This window comes from Molossus molossus, unplaced genomic scaffold, assembly GCF_014108415.1.
Source record: "Molossus molossus isolate mMolMol1 unplaced genomic scaffold, mMolMol1.p scaffold_m16_p_12, whole genome shotgun sequence".
NCBI lineage: Eukaryota > Metazoa > Chordata > Mammalia > Chiroptera > Molossidae > Molossus > Molossus molossus.
In genome coordinates this window covers 93145483-93159966 of record NW_023425347.1, presented here as the reverse complement: position 1 = coordinate 93159966, position 14484 = coordinate 93145483, and the positions used below count along the sequence as shown (strand labels likewise).

The window sequence follows — 14484 nt, the reverse complement described above, 5'->3', positions numbered from 1 at the left end:
GCCAATGTCAGGCCAGCTGAAGATATCTGTAGAACCTATTTGCTCATCCACAGGTTCATTCATTCATTCATTCATTCAATGAGCCTTCAATGCCAACAGTGTGGCCAGAGCATGCTAAACACTAATAATGCAGTTACTGAGACATGCCTTTGCCCTCTAGAGCTCACCATCCATGGTGGTGGCAAAAAGGGCATCACCATGAATGTGTTAGGGCCACGAGAGGGACACTTAACCCAGGGGTGGGGGTGCTGGGTATGGAGTAGGTGTTAGGAGAGGCCTCTAAGGTAAATGATGGCTAAGCTAAGACTTTAAGGGTTTGTCAGAGCAATGGGGGCGGGGGGTCAAGTGATGCAGGTGTAACAGAGAAGGGTGGCAGGTGCATAGACCCCGCAGCCAGACAAAGCCAGGACTATTTGGGGTGCTCAGGACGGCTGAGGCTCAGCATGCAAAGGCAGAGGGACAGGAGAGGAGCTGAGGAAGAGCAGGTGGGAGTGTGGGAGGGAAGGGTCTGGACTTTGTCACAAAGGCAGTGGGAATACGAAGAAGGGTTTGGATCTGGGCGTGACATCTATGCCCTGAGCTACAGCATGATCCCTGTTAGTTCAGGGCTGCCCCGCTCACCGAGTCCTGCCTCGTGCAATGTTGGGTGTTGGTTCATTCATGTGTGTGTTCACACAGCACGCTGGCTGAGCCCCTGTCAGGGCCGAACGGCACACAGGGAGCCGGAACCCTGACCTCCAGGAGCTCCCCGTCTGATGGTGGAGACACGCAGGCAGAGCCTGGTGTTGCAGTGTGATGTGATAGATGTTTTCACGGGGCCGTGCCCTCGGAAGGGGGGTGTCAGACTCATGCACATCAAGGACCAGGTGACTGTCGCTTTGAACCTGAGAGGACGTGAAAATCCCCCCAGGTGAACTCAGAGGAGGAGACATTCCAGGGAGAGGGGACAGCACAGGCGACGAGAAAAACCCGAGGTCCGGAAGGGCTGGTGGCGGGTTTCGAGGTGGCACAAAAGCAGTGTGAGGCTGACGGAGTTGCAGAGGCCAAGAGAGGCAAGACCGTCCAGGGCCCAGCTGGCCATGACAGAGCCTGAGCTTGATCCCCAGTCGGAAGGCCGCGGGGTGAGGAGACGGAATGGCGCTGACCAGAGAGGCGGCGTCATCCTGTTTACGTTTGAGAAGTATCAGGGAGGCTCCGGCGTGGTGGGACAAGGCTGGAGGCTGGAGACCACCGACTGGCTGTGCAGGGTCTTGGGGAAGGTCTCGAGGGCCCGAACCGAAGCAGGATCGGTGTTCTGAGAGCTGTTTGAGAGGAGAGGGGACCGTCTCAGACACAGAGGAGCTGTCAGCCTCCGCTTCTTGGCTCAGAGGCTTTCTTTCCCTAACAGTCCCTCCACCCTTCCCCACCCCTCGCCCCAGTTTCTGCTAACAAGGAGGCGCCAGCTGGAAGGGTGTGTTTCACAGGGCCCTCCGTACCTGCCTGAACACGGTTCCAGTCATTGGACTGCGGTAATGATATTTACTGTGACAGTAATTACGTGGTGCGGGAGCCCAGGGAGGCTGTCACCGGGGACACGCGCCGGGATCTTTCTTCATGAGGTGGGGTGACCTTTCTTCTTCATGCGTGGCGATGCGTGGAGCTCCTATGTTCATGTGGAGATAAATCCTAGACCCACAAAAGGGGAGGGTGGCATGAGGAATTTCTGTGACCCTGACTCCCAGGGTCCCCCCCGCAGGTCCTTGTCTCCAGCTGGTGGAGCAGCGGCCACCAGCTGGCCGGTCTGCCCAGGTCGTCGTGGTGTGGTCCTCACCCCAGAGGAGGCGGGTCCTTGATCCCTACACTATTACTGCATTTGAAGACACAGAAGTCCCTGTCCTCAGGGAGCTCCTCCTCCGCCAGCAGACCGGGCCCCTGTCCTCTGATGGAAAGCTGGGAGTCCGTTGCTTTCAATTCTTCACTAGTTACTTTGTATCAACCAGTGTCTTCCGTGATACGAGACTGGCTCTTCTGGGCCAAGGTAACCGTCCCGAGCTGGGTTCAGAGGACTGTAGGTCAGGGATGCGATGGAAAAGATGCACTGATCTAGCCTCAAGTCGCTCAGGGTCCTCTCAGGGTCCTGGCCTTCCTAGCATCTGCTGCTGGCTTTGAACTTGCAGAGGGCCTCCACCGCCCGTCATTCTGCTGCCCCCTGGTGGAGAGGTTGTGTCCTGCTGGTCTGGCCCGTCCTCTATCTGATCCCGCTACACCTCTGGCAAGATCTCTCGTGTTCTTCTGGCCTCCTGACCCCTCTACCGCTGCTCTTTTCGGCTTCTCCAGCTGGAAGCAAGGGCTAGGGGAGTCCTGCAGACAGGTGGAGGAGGAGAATCAGAGTCAGTGGACCTCCCTGCCAAGCCCGCTGGACGCCCGCTCTTCCCTGCCCTACAATGGTTCAGAAGGCCACCCTTGGATTCTGCTGCTCCTAATCATGGCTCCTTCTGCCTATGGTCTTTGCCGTAGCCGACCTGCTGTCTGATGACTCACTGCTATCTAACGTTCTACTGTCTCCGGCGGGGCGGCCGCTCACCACCCAGGGCCGATTTCCTCTACGGGACAGAGTTCTCCTGCCCGGCCTCCAGAAGAGGCCACTGGATACCCCGAGGTGGCACCACCACCGGTCCAAGCAGACATGGTCAGAGAGGAGGATCAGAAGGCACCTGAGGGTGGGGGAGGCCCTGGAGCTGCCTAGGACAAGGCCCACAGGAAGGGGGTGCTTCTGAGAGGGCCCTCTGGGGAACGCCACCTGCTCTGATAATGGAATGGCCCAGGGGGTGGGCGGGGTTTTATTTGCTCGGGCGCTCAGCGCATGCTGTGATCCGGGCACGACCCTGGACGCATGGCTAACGTGGCCAATAGAAACCACCGGTGGCCTTGAGCAGTAGTGACTGTGCACTGAGCATGTCATTGCAGGTGGTGACACATGCACCAGGACAAGGGATCCATGCTTCATGACAGGTGATCTGCAGCATCCTAAGTGACAGGAAGGGTAGGAAGCGTGGGGTTTGGGGGACTCTGGTAGCCTAGGGAATCAGGGAGAGTTTTCTTGAAGAAGTGAGGTTTCCATTCATCTTTGAAGGATGAACAAGAGTTACCCAAGCGAGGAGTGAGGGCTTGGGACAGAAGGGCCAGCCTGACAGAGGGCCCAGTGTCGAGAGAGAAGCTGCAGGAGAGAAGACCACAGCAGGACGTGGAGGGCATGGGAGCCGGGGGGCCGGACAAGCCGGGGGGCTGGACGGGGCCAGATCAGCCCGACAGGACTTGTGGCTTCTTCTGTGGAGCACAGGGAAGCTCTGAAGGCCTAGGCCAGGGGTGTGCATTTCAGAGGGATCTCTCTGGCTGCTGGTGGAGGCTGATGGAAGGGCGTGCCTGGAGGCAGGAAGTCCCAGACAAATCCCGCCTCCCAGCTTCCTTCCGTGACCACCACTGTCGACTGCCTACCCCCTGAACACGCAGCACCGCGAGAGGTCAGCACTCACTCCCTCAGCCCTCACAGCTGGTCAAGGGAGGCAGTCACCCTCGGTACTGAAACAGGGAGAGGGTTTGAGTGAGTTGCCAGGGCCATCCTTGGGCCATGGTGGGACTGTAACTAGAGTGACCAGCTTGTTAGTTCGCCACCCTTGTCCCAGAAAACCTCTTGGTCCTGGGCAGACTGAGACATCTGGTCACCCCAAGATAATCTGTCTCTTTTCACAGTACCCCTCCCACGGGAACCCTTGTCCACTCCGGTCCACCCACAGGGCCAGACATGCACCAACCCTCTAGACTCGCCCCCTCCGGGCTGGGAAAGGGCAGGGGGCAGTGCTGGGACATCGCAAGTCGGGTTTCGGACAGAGGAGCTGTTTGTCATCACCCCGTGGAGGGGGCCGTTCCTAACACAGCCTGCGATGTTGCTAAGTGTATCTTAGCAGGAGCCGATGGATGTGGTCGCAGATGGAGGGAGTGACGGCCACCTTCGGGATGGCGGGCGGCTGCGCAAAGCTGACCCTGCGTCCGGATCCCGGTCCCGGTGCGCGTGGGCTGGGTGGGTTGCGCAGCGAGGCTGACGGGTGGCGCGGTCGGTGCTGAAAACCACAGCGCCGTCTTTAGCTGGTGGCGGAGGAATTGGCGGACTCACCTCTCCGAGAGATGGCGTTGCGTCGTCCGGGAACAAAGGTGGCAAGATTCGGCCCAGTTAGCGTCTGACATGGGGCTGACTGGGGCAGGAAGGCCCTAAACATCCAGTTCATCTCTCATGATGCAGATGAGGAAACTGAGGCCCAGAGAGGCAGACCACCTGCCCGAGGTCCCAGAGCTGGTCGGCGGCATAGCTGAGCGCAGAACTCCAGTCTTATACTCCTTAAAAAAAAAAAATTTTTTTTTCTTTATTGATTTTAGAGAGAGAGGAAAGGAGAGATGGAAACATCATTTGGCCGCCTCCTACATGCCCCCCACTGAGTATCGGGCCCACAACCCGGTCACGTGCCCTGACCAGGAATCGAACCGGCGACCTCTTGCTGCATGGGTCGACACTCAACCCCTGAGCCACACCGGCCAGGCCATTCTCGTGCTCTTTGACTGCTCACTGACTCCCGTCTCCCCCTCCCCTGCCTGATCAGCTGCAGTTTCGCACAGGCCCTGAGGCCTGATACAGGGCCCTGGCAGCAGGGGGCATCTCGGATCACCTGTCTTTGGCATTCTGTCCTCTGCTTTGGGGGCAGGATTCCACCTGGGTCTCCTGGCTCTGATCCCAGTCCAGATGGGCGCTCTGGCTGAGCTGGTCATGTGTGAACCTTCTACTCCCTGACCAGCTTCCAGATGCCAGAGCCCGCTCTTCCCACCTCCACCCCAGACCGTCCTTGCTCAGCTGGACATCGGCAAGCGGGAGGGAGTGGAGGTCTGGGAGGCCGGGGAGCATGGCACCACCGTACCCTGCTCAGGGGCACCTGTCTGTGTGGGCAGGGCTCACGTGAACACAACCTGAGAACATGCTTCTCCACGCTGGACACGTGGGGGACTGAGTTTCACGGAGGACTCATCACTTGCCCAGGTCACTGCTGAGTGGTTGATGGAGAAACTTGACCCAGACAACTGACTTCCGATTTGCTGGAGGCAAGGAAGGCGAGGGAGGGAATTTTCAGATCAAGCAGCAGCCACGCAGGGCATTTGGGAGACGGTGCGACAGGAAACAGGAGCCGGAGGTGTGTCAGTTACATCGGACTTCGGACTTCGAGAAGAACGTTCCTATGTTTTCCTTTTGCAAAAATCTCCTTGGCCTCGAACGCTTGCTGTCCCCTCTCCTGTGTGTCATTGTCTGGGAAGGTGATTTCTCACCTGCCACCCAGGTGTTGAGTGCTTTGACTCGACCCTCACGGGGCGCACCTGTCAGAATATGGCTTTCCCTCCTGCCTTCCCTCCCCACCCCACCAGGGATCCTGCCTCCAGACCTGAGGCCTAGAGCCCGACACGGCCTGAGGCTTGTCCTGGCCTTGGCTAGGTGGGGTCCGGGGGCCCACAGATCGTTGTGAGGCTGTGATGTCAAGCCCCGAGGGAGGGGGACCTGGTCCCGCGCAGACCTGTCTGCAGTCTCCTTCGTTCCGTGTGCAGTTCTGGGCCTGCGCTTCTGGTCCCCGCCTGGGCCGTCCTGCCCCACCCGAGAGCCAGGTCTCTGATGCAAATGCCGTTGAAGGAATGGCATGGGGAGGGTACCCTAGAATTCCTACGTGACCTCAACTCATTGCATGCCTCTTCTCCGTGATATCAGGAGGTGGCAGAACGAGATTGGCTTCAGGGTCGAGCAGATCTGGGTTCAAACCCCGGGTTTGCGGTGGGACTGACCAGGGACCTCCGCGGCTCTGACCCGCGGCTCCTCCGCGGCAGGAACGTCCGCAGGCCGGGGCGCGGGTGGAGAGCGCACACCTCAGAGAGCTCGGAAAGTAGCGCTTGTCCGTTCTGATGTGAACACTGTCGATACTCGTGAAACTCGTGTTCCAGAAGGAGAGGCAGACGTGCCAACAGGCAATTACACTCCAGTGCGGCATCCACAGCGACCGCGGCCTCGTGCAAGGCAGGCGCAGGGCCGTGGCGAGAGCCCAGGAGAAGCCGGGCGCCAGTGCTGGGAACTGGACCTGCCCTGAGCCAAGGCTCCTCCCTGCCCTGCAGCCCGGAGCCTGCCCACTCTCGGCCTGGGGGGCCGTCACCCCGCAGTGGGCTACAAGCAGGCAGGCTCGGAGTGGGGGGAGCATGCCAGGGAGCAAATGCTCAGATCCTGCATGCAGCCCAGATGATTTTCCCAGCGTCCCCTAGGTTACACTGTTTTAGGTAACCGTGTCCTGGAGAGAGCGTCTCTGCGGACCTCTCAGCCCAGCCCAGCATTCTTCCGGTTCCGGCTCTGCCCGGCTGTTTTCAGCCGAGATTCTTAACAAACACCTTCACTCCCTTCGGCGGGTTTCCGACCCACTTCGGAGATTCTTACCACATTCATTCCTGTGCATACTTTGTCCTCAGCTAGCCAGGCCGGAGAACGCACACCCCAGGGTGACATCTGTTCATCCGCCAAACCCCAGCCCCGCAGAGCCTGCGGCTCCATCAGCTCTGGGGGCCAAGAGGAGGAGGAGCCTCAGCCCGGAACGGTTCACCCCAACCTCCACCCTCTGTGGCTCCAAGTAGGGGACCTGGGGAACCAGAGACACAGTCACTCCTGCCTCAGCTTAGAGAGGTGATTCCTGATGTCTGTTCCAAAGAACTCTGGGTTGGCCAGCGGGACTCAGGGTCCCACGGTGGGAGTGCGTGGCTCCTTTTATTTTGCATCCTAAGCATTTCACCTCATCCTCATCCCGGCCCCAGCTGTAGTCCTGCAAAGACGCTCAGCCACAGATGGGCTCTGGAGCGCACAATGGCACAAATAATTTCCTATTGTGGCCAAATTTGGAGAATCCCGGCGTGCTCTGAGCACACTCCAGCTCCAGGGCCTTCGCAGGGGTGGTGTCCTCTGCTGGAATGCTCTCCCCCTAGATACCCAAGTGGCTCACATTTTCCTTCATTCTGGCCTCTTCAGAATACCCTGTTCAGAGCACCCCCTCCCCTAGCACTCTGCTGTTCACCCTGATTTACACTTTCGCTTCCTACATTACCACCAGCTTGTTGATTGTCTCCTCTGCTGGAACGGCAGCCCCTCGAGGGCAGGGCCTGCCTGTCCTCACTGTTGTATCCCCAGGGCCTAAAACAATACCTCGCAACAAACAGATTCTCAATACCTTTTTTTCATGAATGAAGGCAAGACAGGAAGGAAAGAAAGGTTCCGAGCAGCCCTGAAGGGAGGGAACTTGTCCAATTTCGTGTAACCCACCATTTTGCACACTTAGTCGATACTTGAAATCTCGTTGCCTGAAACATGTATTAGGAGCTCCTTACTGCACACCCCAGGAAATGCTGTCTTAAGGCGCCAGAGCTCAGGCACCCACCTTCTAACTCTCTTCTGGTGTCCCAGGGGCCTCTCTCCCCTGTGCATCGGGCTATTCTCTGCTCCTGGCCCGGCGTGCCGATGTGAGTCCCCTTGCCCCGGACATCTGCCACACCTGCGGTGCTCCTGAGCCTATCACCAGCTCCCAGAGTCCAGCCACTCCCCCAACCCCGCCGGACTCACCCCTGTCATTGCCTGGTGGCTTGCCAACAAATGGTGACCCACAGCCACCCCGCCTGACCCTCCTCACATGCGTCCTCTGTACCCTGGGCTGCCTGGAAGATTTATGCTTCTGAGAAGGTGTCTTTCCTCCCTCCAGTTGGGGGGAGCCCTACTCGGGTCTTGAGCTAGTGAGCCATCTGGACTAATGATGCTCGGTTAACTGTTAGCTGTAGCATCACAGGTGGGATCCCGGGGCAGGGGCAGCCCCACTGGAAAAGTGAGCACCCCAGGATGGGATGGTAGCAGACGGGATCAGGTCCTGGACTCCTGCCTTGGTCTCCCGGGGTTTGGTGTGAAATGTTTGTCGTTGTTTTCCTCCCCTCCCCTGTCATTAGAGAGCCTGTACCTAGCATGGTGGCCGTAACAGGACAGAAGGTCTGCGTTCAAATTCCTCTTACAGCTTTGCCTCTTACAGTTGTGTGAGGGGAGGGGTAAGTTCTCCTCTCTGTTTCCCGGGTGGAGAGTGGAAATAATACATGTACCTTGCTCCTAGGATGGTTGTGACAGGCACATGTGAGTGTGTATTGAACACATCGCAATGTCTGGCTCAGAGGGGTGCTGTGGGGACCTGAGCCCTGGCTACTGTTTCGCACTGGGGCTTGGCTTGCTCCGGAACCCTCCCTCTCACCGGGGTTCGCCCCCCTGAGGACAGCCTTGTCTGTCCTGTTTGTCTGTCATGCTTGGGGACCCGGCTGGGCTTGGGGACGTCCCTGATTGTCCAGGCTGTGCCCCTCGTGTGCGTTCCTGGAGGCCGGGCAATGCCTGAGCCCCTGCCTCTCAGGTCCGGGCCAGCGCCTGCTCAGAGCAGGGGGGAGCAAACGCAGTGGCCAAATGGGCGAAGAAAGGGAGAAAGGGGGAGCAGAAGACCGGTCCGTCCGGTCGGCTCCAATCTCTGTTCTCTAAGACCACGTGGCTCTGGGGCTCCCTGGGAGCCTGACTCAGCCTAAGGTAGAGGCTGCCCAGAGGCTGACCTACCCCTCACCCTGGGCATGGGCACCGCGAGCCTTGGACCATGGAGGTCGAGTCTGACTTCAACTTCCACATTGATCCTCCTAAGGTCGATTTTTTTTGTTTTTTTATCCTGGAGTGTTGTAACCATTAAGTTCCAGGCAGGGGTCAGGCCCCTGAGCTTGATCTGCTCAAATTGAAATCCCCAAGCCCATCTGGCTAGTTTCCTCATTAAGACGATTGGACTGATTGATCCATCAGGTCCATGGCTGGACGTCAGTGGTGGGAAGCCAATCAGAGGAGCCTGGATGGGATACCCGAGAAGGAAGCCCCCACTGAGCTGGGTGGGGCTCTGGGAGGGAGGGGACAGGGTCGGAGGCCTCGCCAGGCTGGGCTTGGCGTGGAGACAGCCCTGTTGCCTAGAGCATGACACCAGGTCGGCGTCCCAGGGATGCCCGGGACAGCTGTTGGCAAGACGTACCATCTGGAGCTGGCTGGGTTTGCGAGTTCTTCCCGGGCAGTCAACCCATGATCACCTTCCACCATGTCACCACCCCGGGGCCCGGGGTGGAGCTGTCTCTCCCCTTGGGTGGCGGGACTCTCCCTTTTCGCCAGGAGTAAGTGGTTAGCAGGCTGGGAATGGAGGGGTCTGGGCACCTAGGGCATCACATCCTGCTGTGGGTTTCACAGGACCCTGGCTGCTGATGACGTTCGGGGAAGGGCTAAGGGACCCAGAGTCAAATAGATGTGGAAACGCGAGATTAGATGCGTTTTAGCGTGCTCATTTCCTGCAGGGCCAGCAGGCTCGCACCGACCCTCGGCTCTCTAAGGGGGGTGGAGGTGTTTGACTGCAGAGCGGTTTCTCGGGGGAATCTTACAGGAAGACATTGAGCCTCTTCTTTCGGGCGCCGGCAGGTCCTGCTTTCCCAGGAAAAGTCTTCCCAAGAAGAAGTGTTAGGATTGGAGGGACCCACGGGCGCCAGGGAAACTCCCAGAAAGGGAGACGTCAATGAGAAGGAGGAAGAAGCGGCTGAAGGCTCGTTGTGGCTCAGTCGCCCACCACATAGACTGCAGAGAGAACAGCGCCCCCTACAGATGGGTCGGCTCTCGCGACCACCCGCCCGGTCAGCCCGCCCTCCTGATCAGCTCGCGCCCTCACCTGCCCGTTCTTCATTTTCTCCACAGGCTACTTGACTGTCAACATTGAGCCTCTCCCACCCGTGGTGGCTGGTGACGCCGTGACCTTGAAGTGTAACTTCAAGACGGATGGTCGCATGCGGGAAATCGTGTGGTACCGGGTAAGTCACCGCTACTGTGCCCTCTACGCCCACTGTCAGGGCTAAATGTGGAGTCCCCAGAGCCCGTCTGGAGATCCTCCCGGAATGAGCTGTGTCCTCAGCCCTAACCCAGCCCTGAGCTGTCCTGTGCCCTCTGCCAGGGGGCATCCTCCACAGAGACCCTCCTCCAAGACTGCTTTGCTCAGCTTCTTCGTCTGCTCTCAGAATGCCTCGTTCTGGTCTCTTTGTGGCCCTATGATGTCGCTGTGCTCAGGAAACCCCCCTGGTACCAAGGACACTGTGAGGGAAGGTGATGGGTGGAATTTCGAGGAGGTTTCGGGTGATGTTTTTGGCAGGAGAGAGAGAGAATAGGACACCTTCCTGCCTTCTTAAAAATCAAAGAACAGAGCGAGTCTGCCTTTTAAGCTGTTACATGGGGGACTAGTCCTGGTGTCTGACCCCCTAAGTTTAGGTCCAGGAAGGGATGTTAGAGACTCACAGATGCCCAGGGCCCAGGTGTTGGCAACAGGAGGGCCAGCGCGTGGTCTTGGATACAAGTGTCGGTCTTTTCGGGCACTGATGGAATCCTTTGCGTGTCTGGACTGGGCATCCCGGACTGGTCTCCCTTTGCCACAGGGAGTGGGGCAGGCTGGGCTCAGGAGAAGGTCCAGCGGTGTGGATTTTCTCCTTGCGAGGGACATCAGCTTTGCACGGAGCAAGGCGCCGCTGTCTTGGGAGTGGGTGAGGTGGGGAGCTCCCCACGCATGATCTCAAACAGAGGTGGGCAGGATTTTTCAGCGAGGCCCAGAGAGTAAATATTTTCCTCTCTGGCGACCATATGGTCCCCGTCGCGACTGCTGAGCTCTGCTGTCACAGTGTGGAAACGGCGGACCAGCGTGTCAGTGGAAGGATGGCTTCCGCGACACTTGACGCACGGAGGCCGAAAATGGAATTTCACAGGATGGTCACGTGTCGCAACACGGGCTTCTTTCTAATTTTTTTCTAACCATCAAAAAAGAAAAAAAGAGATTTAAAAGGAGAAAAACATGCATGCTGGGCTTGAAGGCCACACAAAAACAAGTCGCGGACGGATTGGATCCAGTGTTGGTCATAGTCTGCCAGCCCCGATGTGAAATGACACTCCTCTAACCTTTGGAAGCCGAGTCGCCCTCTCTTCAAATGTGACCAGTGATGACAGTCAGACGGAGCTGCTCTCGGTGGAGCGGACGGAGCGCGGAGGAGAGTTGGGGTGGGGAAGGGAGGTGGACACGGTTTGGTGATCAGGCATCTACAACTGGTCCCTTTGCCCCTTCGAGGTCGGTCCACCTCCACGGCACCGCGCGTGGAACCTGCTGGGTCACACTCGCCATGCATGACCGCGTCTCAAAACTGCTCCCTCCAGCTCCTCCTGCCCCTGGTCCGGTCTTGCTTGGAGGCATCCTGCCCTGGCCCTTCCTTCTTGCATTTTTGTCTTTGATTCATCATTTGCTGGGCACTGCTATGTTATGGGCTCTGACCTGGGCTCCTTCGAACCAAAATGGTCATTCTGCACCCCCACAGTGTAGGCCGCCCCATTTAGACTCATCTCCATGGCCCTCCGCCCAAGCAGCTGGGGCCCCACAGGTGGGAACCTGACTTTTGGGGAGGGCTCAGCTTTATTTTTATTTATTTGTTTATTTTTGGTGCATGCCCCTAGCGGGAACCAAACCCGGGACTCTCTGGTCCGCAGGCCGACGCTCCAACCGTGAGCCAAACCGGCCAGGGCAAGGGCTCAGCTGTAGACGAGGTTTCCATCCTGGATAGACCGGCGGGCCTGGAGAACGTGGAGGCATATGGTAAATACTACCAAGAGCAGAATCACTAAGAAGCGTATTACATGATGTGGGAAGCGCTCGGCTGATGCACGCTGTGAGCATCTCATTAGCACCTGGCAGAAAGGCGGGGATACAGTAACTCCAGCTCACTGCTGACGATGGGGCCTCGTCTCTCCCTCCGCCCTCCGTAGATGGGGTCCGAGTGAGGTGTCGTGAAAGACCTGCCCGGCTGGCAGAGAACTGTGGACACCCAATGGGAACAGTTAATGGGGGTGGAGGCAGGAGGGAGCTTGGGGACAGGAAAACACCAGTGGGCACCTGACTGCCTTCCCAGCCCTTGGAGCGAATATCCTCTCTTGTCGGAAATCCAATGTCACTGGTTCCCGGTGGTGAAAGTCTCTTTGCAGGGGTCACTGCCAGGGTCGGGGAGACCCCGGTGCCAGGCCCAGGCGCAGGAAACCAGGAGCAGGCCTCCGCTTGGCTCAATTCTACGTTCTCTGAGGCTGGGGGTGGGGCAGGCAGCAGGAAAATGCCCAGCTCCCAGTTCAGACCGAGACTTTCCCTTTCTTTCTCCACCCCCGAAACTCAGAACCCCTGTTCACCCCATCCCCGCCCCGCCTCCTCTCCTCCACTGCAGCCTGTGATCACATTGATCGCTCTGAGAGTCTCTTACAGGTGTCAGACCCTGCATATCAGGCAATGGTAGGCTGCACTAATTAATTTATTTTATTTCATTTCACATCCTTTGACGGAGGGCCTCTGGAAGGGGGTATGCAGATGTATGCAAATCACATGCAAATGGCCCACTGGATCCAAATGCTTGGGCCCCTTTGATTCTGTAGCTGGACTGAGGTAGCAGCTCAGCTGACTCGGACTCTCCTTGGAACAGGCGAGCCGGTGCCCGGCCTGTGGGTAAGGATGGAGTTGGAGGATGGGAGACAATGACAGGGAACCGGCTCCAGGCTGCCAGCTCCCTCTGCCTGCCGCCACTCTGGCCTCCCCCACTGATTGCCTCTTCTCCCAAGGAGCCAACTGAACGGAGAGAGATAAGAGCCTACCAGGATGGGGGCACGGGGACCTGGGGGAAGGGCTGGGCAGGGCTTCTGGAGGAAGTGCGGGAAGTGGCAACAGGAGCTCCAGTCTCCATCCCCAGGTCCCCAGCCAGATCCCCAACCCCGCTCTCCCCACCGCCCCCCTCAACTGGGAGCTGCTGAGCCAATGCTGTTTGTTTTCTGTACATGTGTTTGCCTCCGCAGCTTCCTTTCCTCACCCTCCATGAATGAGCTTACAGAGCCCGGCTTGGAAGGAAATGAATAGATTACACAGGCCCAGCCAGGGCTGTGTCTCCAGTCCCTGTAGAAGGGAAAAGCAAGGCATTGTGTGTGGTGAGGCCTCCCCTGCCCGCTCAGCCCAGTGGGCACGAAATAGCCCAAAACATGTGTAAAGCCCAGCGGCCTCCCCTCTGGTCCTAAAGACATTATCTTAGCCATGGGGTCATCCTGAGCTCTCAGAAACTTAGCAAGTGGATTGGATTCTCTGAGCAAGTGGGGGGAGCTGATGAAATTGTCTGAAGCCAAAGGATTGCCTCCTTGGGGTTAATAAGACCCCTGGCTGAACATTTGGGAAGGTCTTGCTTTGCAGACTTTAGGAGTGGCGTGGGGTGCAGGGAGGTGAGGAGGTGGCCAGGGTCCGCACCTTGGACACTTTGCCCCGTGCCCTGGCTAATTTGTAGAAGATGCCAGAACTATAGACTCCACTTAGGAAAGTGTCCACGATCAGAGCCCCTGGGTCTGACCTGTCCAGTGTGGTAGCTATAGTCACATGTGGCTATTTAAATTCTATTAAACCAAATTCAATTAAAAGTGGCTTTCCTCAGTCAGACAAGCCACATGACAAGAGCTCACCAGCCACATGATTAGTGGCTACCGTGTTGGACAGAGCAGCAGGCACGGGGGAGCATCTCCATCATCGCAGGAAGAGCTGCTGGACAGCTAGCCGTAGATACGAGGAAGTGTCCCCTGGCCTCTGGGATGCACCGTGCCTCCCCGTCAGAGTGCACGTTCACTGAAAACTCTCTCCAAAGTGGATTTCAGAAGAATGAATCGTGTGTGTTTTGTAACCTGCCATCATTAGATCATGGGGCGTGGGGGTGGATGGGAAGACAGATCATTTTCTCAGAAGACTTCTTTGAAAGCAGAGATGTTGAGAGAATTGTCAGGCCCTTGAAGTTCTGGGTATCACAGTTGTCTGTCAAAGCCCTGTGTAACCTAAGGATGCTTCACAGCCCTTTTCGCCCTCTCCTGAAGCTTTCTTCTCTGCCGCGTGGTTTCCTCCCCTAGTTTTGAGTCTCCCGGGCTCCATCTGCACAGCACAGGCCTGTGGCTCTCCTTTCTCCCCAGAAAAAGACAGTGGCTAATAGAGTAGAGGTGCAATTCCATACCTGACCAGTAGGAGGCTCTCACCTAACAATCAAACTACCCTAGGGTTCAAGTCAGGACTTGGTTTTAGAAAATGAATGATAAATAATATTCTTTACTTAATCATTTCTATTCGTTTACACCTCAAATTGGGGGCTCCTTTAGTAATGCTGCTCATCTGTGTAGCTAACATTTGAGCCTTGGCAATGTGCCCATCATACACAACTGTATTTCCTTTTCCTGTTGGCATTGCGAGGCAGGTGCTATTGTTAAGCCTATTTTTCTGATGAAGGAACTGAGACCCTCCAAAGAGACGTTCTCAGCTCATGTTT

At 57.4% G+C, this 14484-nt stretch overlaps 1 protein-coding gene across 1 annotated transcript in view; it reads left to right on the top strand.

Moving 5' to 3' along the window:
* The window catches only part of IGSF21 (immunoglobin superfamily member 21), a 173328-nt gene that overhangs the window by 18222 nt on the left and 140622 nt on the right, over positions 1–14484 (top strand). The window contains exon 2 of the mRNA XM_036256833.1: positions 9830–9942. Coding sequence (XP_036112726.1) covers positions 9830–9942 — 113 coding nt within the window. The remainder of the gene's footprint in view (positions 1–9829; positions 9943–14484) is intronic.